A 13356-nucleotide genomic window follows, 5' to 3' on the forward strand; every position below is an offset into this window, starting at 1 on the left:
GAGACAGAGAGACAGAAACAGAGACACAGAGCACATAACATCAAAAGCAGTGACGAAAATGACAATCCAGAAAACAAACGAACATCGAAAATCTATTTATATTGAAGAAGCTACATCTCGACCAGTAACTGGTGTGAATCGTCGAGGCAGAATCCGCTAGGTGTTGATCTGCTGATCTCACTTTGTGATCAGATGTTCGAGGCCCCCGGCCGTTTCGGCATGGTGTTATGTCCTTGGGAAAGACACTAAATTCACTCCGATACTTCCCCACGATTGACAGGCGGAACAGCCGAATGGTTAAAGCGTTGGACTTTCAATCTGAGGGTCCCGGGTTCGAATCTCAGTGACGGCGCCTGGTGGGTAAAGGGTGGAGATTTTTACGATCTCCCAGGTCAACATATATGTGCAGACCTGCTAGTGCCTGAACCCCCTTCATGTATATACGCACGCAGAAGATCAAATGCGCACGTTAAAGATCCTGTAACCCATGTCAGCGTTCGGTGGGTTATAGAAACAAGAACATACCCAGCATGCACACCCACCGAAAACGGAGTATGGCTGCCTACATGGCAGGGTAAATAAACAAAACGGTCATACACGTAAAATGTCACATGTCTGTCTGAGCGTGTATGTGTGCGTGCCTGAAATATGATTAAATGACACAGGAAACGAATGATGAGCACAGAGACATATACCTCTAGAGAGACAGCCAGAGACACACAGACAGACATATAAGTACACTGTGAGAGAGAGTGAGACACACACACACACACACACACACACACACACACACACAAAGACATATACCTCAAGAGAGATACCCAGAGACACAGAGACAGACACATAAGTACACTGAGACAGAGACAGAGACATATACCTCTAGAGAGATAGCCAGAGACACACAGGCAGACATATAAGTACACTGTGAGACACACACACACACAACACACACACACACACACACACACACACATATATACCTCAAGAGAGATACCCAGAGACACACAGACAGACACATAAGTACACTGAGAGAGATAGACAGAGACAGACAGAGACAAATACCTCTAGAGAGACAACCAGAGACACACAGGCAGACACATAAGTACACTGAGAGAGAGAGAGAGAGAGAGAGAGAGAGAGAGAGAGAGAGATACCTATAGAGAGACAGCCAGAGACACATAAGTACACTGAGACAGAGAGACAAACAGACGGACAGAGATAGAGACATACCGGTATACCTATAGAGAGACAGCCAGACACACACACACACACACACACAAGTACACTGAGAGACAGACAGACAGACAGACAGACACACAGAGACATATACCAATAGAGAGACAGCCAGAGACACACAGACAGACACATAAGTACACTGAAAGAGAGACAGACAGACAGAGATACAGAGAGAGAGACAGACAGACAGACAAAGATACACACACACACACACACACACACACACACACAGACAGACAGAGACAGGGAGACTAACCATGAGAGGACAAACTCCGGCCAGCAGGAAGCCCCATAAGTGCACCTTTCCCATGGTTGACAAGGAGGAGCAACCAGCTGCTGTCGTACAAAACAATGCTTGTGTCCTTCACGGAATCATACGCTACAAATTGTCCTGCAAGTATCATTAATAACTGCTGTTCCGGCGGATGACATTTCTGGGGCGATAGCGCTGGTGTCTACCTTTGGACTGGCGACACCGTGGCACAATTTCTGTGTGTGTGTGTGTGTGTGTGTGTGTGTGTGTGTGTGTGTGTGTGTGTGTGTGTGTGTGTGTGTGATCTGCATTTGGACTGGCGACTCGCAATTTCTGCGTGTTTTCTCTCTCTGTGTCTCTGTCTCTCTGGTCTACATTTGGACTGGCGACTCGTACTTTCTGCGTATATTCTCTCTGTGTGTCCTCTCTGTCTCTCTCCAAATTAAAATTTTGTGAATTTTGTGTGCGAATCTCTCTCTCTCTCTCTCTCTCTCTCTCTCTCTCTCAAGATTTTTGAATTTTGTGTGTGAATCTCTCTATCTCTGTCCCGGTCTGTCGTCTGTCTGTCTCTCTTAAAATTTGTGAATTTTGTGTGTGAATCTCTCTCTCTCTCTCTGTCTTAAAATTTGTGAATTTTGTGTGTGAATATTTCTGTTTCTGTCTCTTAAAATTTGTGAATTTTGTGTGTGAATCTCTCTCTCTCTCTTAAAATTTGTGAATTTTTGTGTGAGAATCTGTCTCTGTCTCTCTCTCTTAGAAACATTTGTGAATTTTGTGTGTGAATCTCTTTGTCTCTGTCTCTCTCTCTCTTAAAAATTTGTGAATATTTTGTGTGTGAATCTCTCTGTCTGTCTCTCTCTTAAAATTTGTGAATTTTGTGTGTGAATCTGTGTGTGTGTGTGTGTGTGTGTGTGTGTGTGTGTGTGTGTGTGTGTGTGTGTGCAGGATTCGGTTAAGTACAAGAACATAAAAGACAACAAAACTAATAGGTCTGGAGACAATCTGATTGGGGGGAAAAAAAAAAGCAATGAAAAACCTGGCCGCAAAAAAAGTACTATCAAATCAATTCCTTTTATCAGTTAACGACTTCTGAGCCACCTTTAAAAAGAAAAAGAAAAAAAGGAACAGTTATGACATAGTCTTACAGACTGACCTGCCAAGAACCCAGGATCATTGAACCTCCTCAAACAGCAGGCGGCAGCATCACACTGACACGCGCACAGCTTCACTAAGCAGTCCGCAGCACTGACAAGCGTAATCATAATCTACGATCTGGCGGCCACGGTGTCGAAGACGAAAATGGACCCCCTTACTATCAACGGCACGGACAAAACCGGCACGGCACGTATCTCGTTTTACTGACCCCCGAAAGCTGAGGGGTCATTTCATCCATCCATCCATCCATTCATCCATCTATCCGCCCGTCCGTCCAATCATCAATCCCTGCTACTCAGTACTACTACAATTACAAAAACAACAATTTCAGTTTCAGTTTCAGTAGCTCAAGGAGGCGTCACTGCGTTCGGACAAATCCACATACGCTACACCACATCTGCCAAGCAGATGCCTGACCAGCAGCGTAACCCAACGCGCTAAGTCAGGCCTTGAGGGAAAAAAAGGAAAAAAAGGTGAATAATTAATAGATAAGCTTACATAGATAAATAAATAATAACAAAAACAACAACAACTACTATTATTACTACTGCTACTACAAATGCGACTACTACTACTGCTACTACTACTGTGCATTTATATTTCACTTACTTTGCTGTACGAAGTGCCTTTAACAATATGAGGCATGAATGAGGTCCAAGAATGATAATCAGTGATACCACTACTACTACTATACTCACTACTGACTACTGCTACTACTACTGTTACATACAAAACCCCAAAAAGACAAAGACAGAGCTGAAAGGAGTACACGAAAGAACAGACAGGGCTATGACAAACCCACCGATATGATTTGTGGAGTTTTCTAACACCAGAATCGGTGGGTATGAGCGCATGGAGATCGGGGTGTAGTGGCGAAGGCGACCGACATTGGTGTTGAGTGCATGAGCACCGAATATGTACAAAACAAATGTCATGCAACAGTGACAAGTGTGACAGCACGGACTAATATGCAAAGAGAGTGGATATGAGTGGATATAAGTGATCAGAAAGATAAATATTTGAAATCAGGAGCTAATTGATTTTATTCGTCGTCCACTGAAGAAAGCGATACAAGTTTCTGTGAAGTAGCAGACGACCGTAAACAAGAACGGAAGCGCCAGCACGTCATTGACATCAGCGAAGGCGGGCTAAGTGACATGGAGTTTCAGTCAATCCTTTCTCGAATAGAAAAACGACTTGACAATCTCGAAAAACAGTTTGATGAACTGACTACAAAAGACGATTTTATGAAAATGAAAACAGAAGTAAAGGACCTTACTGTTACCTTCATGGAAAAAATGAGCAAGTTTGAAAGCAGACTTTTTGATCTAGAGTATCAAAGAGACAAGAGAGGCAAGGCCTTCAAGACTCACTTGTGATACTCTGAAAAAAAAAAATCCAAGCTTTTTATGTATTGTGTATAATTTCAAAATGTAATGTTTAAGATGAGAAAGATCAGTTTAAAGCGAATTAAGTCCCCTGGCATTAATTACAGAGTAATTTCCCTTTTTTACTATCTGCACCAAAACGTTTGCAAAATAAATAAAACTTCCATGCTTAGCAAAAGAAGTTCCTGTTTGAACAAAAAATGATAATAATGACTGCTCTTTTGTTGGGTCAGAATATCAGATCAAAGTGCCAAGTTTAGAGAATACAAAAAATATAAATATAACAGTAAATGCAGTTTGCATATAATTAGGCTTCATTTCTTTCTTCTTCTTTTTTGTGCCCATCCCAGAGGTGCAATATTGTTTTAAACAAGATGACTGGAAAGAACTGAATTTTTCCTATTTTTATGCCAAATTTGGTGTCAACTGACAAAGTATTTGCAGAGAAAATGTCAATGTTAAAGTTTACCACTGACGGACACACAGACACACACACACACACACAGACAACCGAACACCGGGTTAAAACATAGACTCACTTTGTTTACACAAGTGAGTCAAAAATGAAGAAGAGGAGATCCAACACATGAAAACAAAAACGGAAAAAACTTAGCAACGTTATAAAGCAGCAGGACAGTAAAATAAGAGAAACAGAGAAAGACCAGAATGATCTCGAGCAATACTTGCATAGAACACATCCACGGATTTTCAAAGTTCCCGAGAAAGAGAGGGAGACAACAGAGGAGTGTGTAAAAAAGGTTTGCAGTGTGTTCACAGAGGGGCTGGGAGTAGAAGTCAAACCGGCTGACATTGAAGTCGCGCACAGGACTGGCCGACGCAGTGGGGACAAGAACCGTCCGATCCTGGTAAGATTTTTTGACAGGAAAAAGCGAGACCAGGTGCTGTTCAACAGACGCAGACTGAAGGGAAAAGGAACCAGTGTTGGAGAAGATCTCACGGCAGCAAACTATAGACTGCTGAAGAGTGCCATGGAGCACGTGCAACAATGTCTGCCTGGATTTCGCTGGCAGAATCCTGGCCAAAGTACCAACCTGGACGAGGCCTTTAAACGCGCAATGTCACCGAATAGCATCAGTGAGCAGGAGACTTAAATCAGTGGTGAATTCACTGCTGTGAATGGACTGTTTCACTGTTGTGGATGGACTGTTTCACTCTTGTGAATGGATTCTTTCTCTGTATGGATGGACTGTTTCACCGAACAGATGGATTTTCACTGTTGTGAATGGACTGTTTCACTGTTGTGGTGGATTTTCATAGAAGTGGTGGACAGTTTCACTGATAATGATGAGGAAGGTCTGTTTCACTGATGTGCATGGACTATTTCTCTGTTCTGGATGGACAGTTTCACTGATGTAAATGGAGCTACACTGAAATGTATGGGCAGTTTCACATTGTGGATGGATTGTTTAACTGATATGGAAGGACTGTTTCACTTGTGAATAGACTGTTCCACTGATGAAAGTGTGGAAGGACTGTTCCACTTATGTGGATAGTTTATTGTCACTGACAATGATGTAGAAGGACTGTTTCACTTATGTGGATGGTTTATTTCACTGATAATAATAATGTGGAGGGACTGTTAAACTAATGTGGATAGTTTATTTCACTGATAATAATGTGGAGGGACTGTTTCACAAACATGGATGTTTTCATTGATAATGATGTGGAGGGACTGTTTCAGTAATGTAGAAGGTTTATTTCACTGATAATGATGTGGATGGACTGTTTCACTAATGTGGATGGTTTATTTCACTGATAATGATGTGGAGGGACTGTTTCACTAATATGGATGGTTTATTTCACTGATAATGATGTGGATGGACTGTTTCACTAATGTGGATGGTTTATTTCACTGATAATGATGTGGAGGGACTGTTTCACTAATGTGGATGGTTTATTTCACTGATAATGATGTGGAGGGACTGTTTCACTAATGTGGATGGTTTATTTCACTGATAATGATGTGGAGGGACTGTTTCACTAATGTGGATGGTTTATTTCATTGATAATGATGTGGAGGGACTGTTTCACTAATGTGGATGGTTTATTTCACATATAATGATGTGGATGGACTGCTTCACAAATATGGATGGTTTATTTCATTGTTAATGATGTGGAGGGACTGTTTCACTAATGTGGATAGTTTATTTCACTTATAATGATGTGGAGGGACTGTTTCACTAATGTGGATGGTTTATTTCACGGATAATGATGTGGAGGGACTGCTTCACTAATGTGGATAGTTGGGACTGCTTCACTAATGTGGATAGTTTATTTCACAGATAATGATGTGGAGGGACTGTTTCACTAATGTGGATAGTTTATTTCATTGATAATGATGTGGAGGGACTGTTTCACTGATGTGGATAGTTTATTTCATTGATAATGATGTGGAGGGACTGTTTCACTGATGTGGATAGTTTATTTCACTGATAATGATGTGGAGGGACTGTCTCACTAACCTGGATGGACTATCTCACTGATGTGGATGGACTGTCTCACCATATTGTTCTTTGATATGTATTCACATTTAAAGTCGGTTTATATCAGGTACATATATTTATGAAAGTTTCTGTTTTTAAATAAACAAATTTGCAGAAAAGCATTTTTAACTTTCTTGCTTTCCAAATTATGGATCTGAAAGGGGTGTGAAATCATTTGACACTGATATTAGATTTCACACACACATGCACACACACACATGCATACTAATGCTTACAAGCTACATGAAACAAAATTTCAGCATATCATGCTCTTAGGTTTTGACTATTGTCAGAAGTGATTAAAAAAAATATATATATATATATATATATATATATATATATATATATGATTAATTATTTATTTTATTTTATTTTTTTAATTTAAAAAAAAAAAATCTCTTTTTTTTCTTCAAATTTTGCACACCTGCAGTCTCAAAATAAAACTGACAAAGTAATAAACAATCTCTACTATACACATAGGTTTCTGCAGATTGTTGAATACTTACATTCCTATTTCTGAATAGTCTCATTGCTTATGTCTGTGAAAATTTTCATTGTTAAATGATCTTTTTTGAGACAATGTCTGAGAAATCAAGTAAAATGTCATGGTTTTGATAAACACACACTCACAGACACACACACACACACACACACACACACACACACACACACACATGTGCATGCACACATGCACTAACACACACACGAACACACAAATACCAGTAAACAAAACTTACCCATGGGTGAGAAATATTAAACCAACTGTCTTATTTACCTTATTTCATTATATTTCTGTAAAATTACTTTGTATTTTTATAACATCTTTATAGTGTTATATTGATGTGCGGATGCTTTTGAAATAGGTAAAATTTGGGAAGGATCACCTTTGAAGCAAGTGTTTGGAAAATGTAAAATGTGAAATGACACTGGCATTATGGTTGAAACACATTGTATGTATATATTTATTACCTGTTAGTCTATTATTTACCTTTATTTATCTATTATTATTATCATGACTACTATTATAACTATCTACTCCATCTAATGATTTATTATCATTTTTATTCTAATTATATCTTTTATTATTATTATTTACTGTTATTATTATTATTATTTGTTTTTTGTTTTGTTTTTAAACTATTATTATTCTTTTCTTTGGTTTTGTGTGTTTGTGCACGCTCCCCACCCAACAATACACTCACAGCCGACACTAACATGTTCACTTATGTGAACACACGCTTGAGGATACTGCTGAAGTAACTTGTTACTCACCCTTTTCTTCTATTGTTTCCATAGGGTGTCGTCAGGGTGACCCTATATCACCATATTTATTCATCTTGTGTGCAGAAATATTAGCTTGTAAAATTAGAGAAGACAAAGAAATTAAAGGAATACAGATATCAGACACGGAATTTAAAATAAGTCAGTTTGCTGATGACACATCATTTACATTGGAAGGAGACAGAAAGTCGTATGAAAAATTGTTTGATGTATTAGGAGAGTTTGAGGAATTTTCAGGACTTAAGTTAAATGTTGAAAACTGTTAATGTTTGGTTAGGTGAAAAGAAAAACTCAAATATAATATACTTAGAGAACCAACGTATGGAATGGAACCCCCCTAAATTCAAAATCCTTGGTATCTGGCTTTTACCAATGATCTATCTAATCTAACGGAAATCAACATGGCAGATAAATTTGTCGAAGTAAAAACATTATTTAATATTTGGTCGAAAAGAATATCAACACCTCTGGGCAGGGTAGCTGTGCTCAAATCACTTATTTTGTCCAAACTGGTTTATCTATGGATATTGTTACCAAACCCACCTGACAGTGATCTAAAACAGCTACAAGACATGTGTTTTCAATTTTTATGGGACAAAAAAGCAGACAAAATAAAACGAGTGTATGCAGTGCATGATGTAGAAAACGGGGGAATTGGAGTACCTAACATACAGGCTTTTGTACAAGCATTGAAACTATCCTGGCTATGAAAAATGCTCACTGCATGTTTTAAATGGAAGAAAATACTACAGAATATACATCCTGAAATAGATAGAATAAAAAAAAAACTATGGCTCTAAAAGATTTCTAAACAAAGGTAATAAGTTTTGGAGAGATGTATATGATGCTTATGATAGATTTTGTATTCAAATAGAATTGAATAAGAATACAGAAATAGTAGCAGAACCTATTTTTTTTACAATAACAAGTTCAAAATCAACATTAACTATTTTCACTGTAAAGCATGGACAGATAAAGATATATTTTTTGTTAATGATGTTCTAAATGAAAGAGGCCAATTCTTAAATTATGAATAATTCTCAAGGAAGTATGGAATAAACGTAAATTTCTTGAACTTCATAAGCTGTACACAAGCAATTAAAGAATATGCAAGAAAAAGGAACATAAAATTTTTAAATAGGAAGAAGAACAAAGATAGCAAGGCATTACAAATATTATGTGGAATAAGCAAAGGAATAAAACCATACTATGAATTACTATTGCAAAAGATAGGAATATTTGACATAAAAGCCTTTATGAAATGGGAAAATAAGCTAAATACACAAAATGATTGGGAGATTGTATTAAAAAAGATCAAGAAAATTAAGGAAATAAAGTTTAAATGGTTTCAGATCAAAGTATGCCATAGAATCCTGGTGTCAAATAATATCCTAAAAGTAATGGGTGTGACTGATAATGACAACTGTAATTTTTGTGACACCGAAAAAGATGAAATACAGCATTATTTATGGTTTTGTCCAGTTATACAAACTTTCTGGCTTCAGTTTGAAAATAAACTTAAAGAAAAATGTGAAAACTGTGAAAGATTGTCCCTCAATTTTGAACTTATTTTGTTTGGCACTGATGAAAAAACTAAAACAGATGATGTTTTTGATGTGACAGTTTTATGGGCAAAATTCTTTATATACAAGTGTAGAATTAAAAATGTTAAACCAGGTTTACATACATTCATTGCTGAACTCAAACGCAATTACTCAACAGAAAAGCAAATACACCGAATGGAAAGGAATTACCAGGATTTCTCTATTAAATGGCTACCTTATTTAGATTTAGTGATGGAACATGAATTCTAATCTTTTATATAGAGTCAGAGGTATTTCCACAGGAGTGGAAACATTATATTGACCAATATTGTATTGACTGGTTTGTTGTGACTCGTATGTTCCATGTGATCCATGAGATTTGACTGTTAATGTGTGCTGTGAGCTGAGATTGGAAATGTCATGTTCTGGGATCTATGTCGGCTTTTTTTCTTTTTTGTTGTTGTTGTTGTTGTCTGTGTATGTGTTTGTTGTTTGTTTTCTCTATTCTTCATCCATTCTTTCTTGCTTGTTCGTCAGTTATTTGTTAACTAAAAAACACCTTTGCAAACGGTCACCATATTATACATGTGTGTGTATATGTGTATATGTATATATATATGCGTATATATACAAATGTGTGTGTGTATATATGTACTACCTCTATTGCTAAAGGTGGTGTGAATTGCAATTTTGCTTTATTGGTGTGGAATTTCATGTGAAATTGTAATGGAGACAATATTGAAAAGAAAATATAACCTTCTATGCAAGGGGAAAAAAACAAAACAAAAAAACTCCCAAAAATATTACTTCAAAAACAGTGTAACATCACCCACTCCCCCCCCCCCCCCACACACACACGCACACATCTATCATCTAAACTATTGTTTAAACAAACATCTCTCTCTCCCTCTCTGTCTGATTGTCATAACTGTCTCCATCATTCCTCCCTCCGTCCATCCATCATTTGTTGTTGTTTTTTTTCCCCCAATAAGCCTCCTGTGTTTCATTACGACACACAAAGGGCTTTCCCGGTGGGACATTTTCAGTCGGGATGCAGTGACACACTGCACCGGAACATACTGTTGATGCAACTGTCCCCGTTCTTACAGTCAGTGCCTGCCATCTTTCTTGTTGAAACCTTGGCTGTCACACTTGTCATGAGGAATTTGCCCCTGCAACGTGTCAGTTGTGTGTAATTGCCGTGCTAATCGTATGAGAAGAGGGGAAGTGCGGAGGGTGTGTGTAATAAGGGAGCGGATGTGCGGGGGGGGGGGGGGGGGGGGGGACCAGGAAAAGTGGTGTTATGTCTGCATAAACACACACACACACACACGACGTGTTTGAACCCCTTGGGGGAAAAAAAACCCAACTTCGTGGAAGTTGCTGATGATCTGTTTCGGAAATACCAATCGTAGACGTCACGGCTGATTCTCTCTCTCTCTCTCTCTCTCAGTTTCTGGTATTGCTCGAAACGAATTTAAAAGGAAATAATAATCTCATGAACATTAATTTCTGTAAAATATTGAATACTTTTTTTTTTTTTTGGCATTTCGGGAACACGAATGTACATGGAGTGTGTGTGCTCCAAGCAGTGCATGCTATTTCCACACAGAGTGGATTCATGACCTAACAAGGACAGACTGGGTGCGAGAAGTATGAACTGAAACCAACCAACCCAGGGCCGTTCTAGAGCAGTCAGCTGCAGCCAAAAGTGGTACTACGCAATCATGTAAATTAATGTGGATGCCATGGTCCATGGTGTCGGACGCTGCTGGCAGGACTAGCAGTGACAAAAATCGGATAGGCACACCGCAACCATTGCCATAGGCCTGAAGGAGCTAGGTCATTAATTCACATGCAACAAGGCGATTTCGGTGCAATGGCACTTACAGTAGGCTGACCGAAACGGCTCTTGGAGGTTGAGATACTCCAAATGCTGCAGCTACACTCCAGTTCTTCAGATGAGAAAGGCACGGTAAATAAGAAACAGGACGGCATAGTGTTTCAAACAGTTATGTTCAAAGTTGGTCTTTTAATTATTTTTTTTAAATGGGCTAAGCTGACGAGAGCATGCTTAGAAAAATGAAAGTACAATACCAGATGAAAAAAGACATCAATGATGAGTGCAACTGTTGTGTTGTGTCAAAAATTCTTAACTTGTTGTCATTAGAATTATCTGCCTTGACGCTCAAGGAATATAGAGGGCGTGAGAACAACAACAACGGTCAGGGCCACAACAGCTGACAGTCTAGTTTCTGTTTATTTATTTTCAGTTATTAAATAGTATTCGTTACACACAAGATGTGTTAAGCTTATTATTTGTCCGAGCGACAACACAACATATGGGAGTAACCTCATCTAAATAATCATAATTATAGCAACAGGGGCAAGAATGGGGTCAAAGTCACAGTTTTTCTTTGATATCTAGATCCGTGAACATGTACGTCGCCGAACCAGTTCAGTTCAGTTTCAGTAGCTCAAGGAGGCGTCACTGCGTTCGGACAAATCCATATACGCTACACCACATCTGCCAAGCAGATGCCTGACCAGCAGCGAAACCCAACGCGCTTAGTCAGGCCTTGAGGGGGAAAAAAAAGGAAAGAAAAAAAAGGTGAATAAATAATAGATAAGCCTACACAAATAAATAAATAAATAAATAATAACTATAATGTACAAAAATAAATCAATCAATCAATAAGATAACAATGATGATAAATAAGCAAATACATGTAAAACATGAAGACACACATTCACATATACACCCACACATGCATAACAGATATGCACCGAACATGCAGTTTCACATGTATGAAATCACAGTCAAATACATATAAACGTACATGAGCTCCAACACACACACACACACACACACCACACACATTACCCTGCACCTCCTCTACCCCCCTCCTCCACACACTCATTTCTAGTCTACGTATCACAGCTTCCACGGCACACACACACATACACACACTCACACACGCACACACACACACACACACACACACAGAGATGAACACATACTTGTACAAGCACACACACATATGCCCATATCTCCACACACATATATACAAAGATATATATATATATACGCGTTCCAATGTCCTGTTGCTCCCACAGTGTAGGCATGCATACACTCACATACCTCATCCTCTACCCCACCTCCCTCCGCACCCCCACCTCCCCCTCACACACACACACACACACACACACACACACACACACACACACACACACACACACACACACACACACACGCACGTGCACAGAACTCTACTGACACTTGTGTACACTTACACTCTCGCGCACAAGTTCAGGACCTCTCCACAGAGTGTGTAGAAATAGGAGGACGTGGCCTTGATTGGGAGGACATAGCACTTCTGTGCATTGAACCTCATGCCCCAGTCGTTTGCCCATACTTCTAGTCTATGGAGGTCTGCTTGGAGGATGAGATGGTCTTGGAAGGAGCGTATCACTCGGTAGAGCAGGCAGTCCTTTGATGTTACAGTAGCAGGGAGGTCGTTTATGTGGCACAGGAACAGCAACGAGCCTAAGACTGTACCTTGGGGCACTCCCGACTCGACTGCAGCCTCCTCGGAGGATTCCCCCTCCAGAACCACCCTCATAGTTCTTGTTGTCAGGAAGCTTGTTATCCACTGGTGCACAGGCCCTCTGATGCCGTAGTGTTTCAACTTGTGGAGGAGTTTGGTGTGGGGCACTGTATCGAAGGCCTTGCTGAAGTCCAGGATCATGACGTCAGTCTGTATCCCTGCTTCGGTGGACTCGAACAAGTCTTGCCTTGTAGTAAGCGGTTGGGTTTCGCAGGAATAACCAGATCTGAAGCCATGGTTCTTGTCAGTGAAGATGTTATACTTCTCCAGATGTTGATGCAGGTGATGACAGATAATATGTTCTAGCAGTTTGCAGGCTACAGACGTTAGTGATATGGGTCTATAGTTCTCCGCTTTATTTCTGTCCCCCTTTTTTTAACACACCGG

The 13356-nt window shown here is 39.4% G+C and overlaps 1 protein-coding gene across 6 annotated transcripts in view; it reads right to left on the reverse strand.

Moving 5' to 3' along the window:
• Positions 1–11507, reverse strand: part of LOC143281931 (adhesion G protein-coupled receptor L3-like) — a 36815-nt gene extending 25308 nt beyond the window's left edge. Inside the window, exons 1-2 of one of the 6 annotated variants that reach the window (XM_076587234.1) lie at positions 11459–11507; positions 1493–1569 (exon numbers count right to left, since the gene is read on the reverse strand). In XM_076587234.1, the coding sequence (XP_076443349.1) occupies positions 1493–1569; positions 11459–11475 (94 nt within the window). In that variant the 5' untranslated portion in view covers positions 11476–11507. Of the gene's footprint in view, positions 1–1492; positions 1628–2642; positions 2767–11458 lie in introns of those variants that run through there. The other 5 variants (XM_076587232.1, XM_076587236.1, XM_076587237.1 and 2 more) reach the window with 5 other exon arrangements.
• Positions 11508–13356: the final 1849 nt, after the last annotated feature.

The sequence above is a fragment of the Babylonia areolata genome, chromosome 5, assembly GCF_041734735.1.
Source record: "Babylonia areolata isolate BAREFJ2019XMU chromosome 5, ASM4173473v1, whole genome shotgun sequence".
Lineage (NCBI taxonomy): Eukaryota > Metazoa > Mollusca > Gastropoda > Neogastropoda > Buccinidae > Babylonia > Babylonia areolata.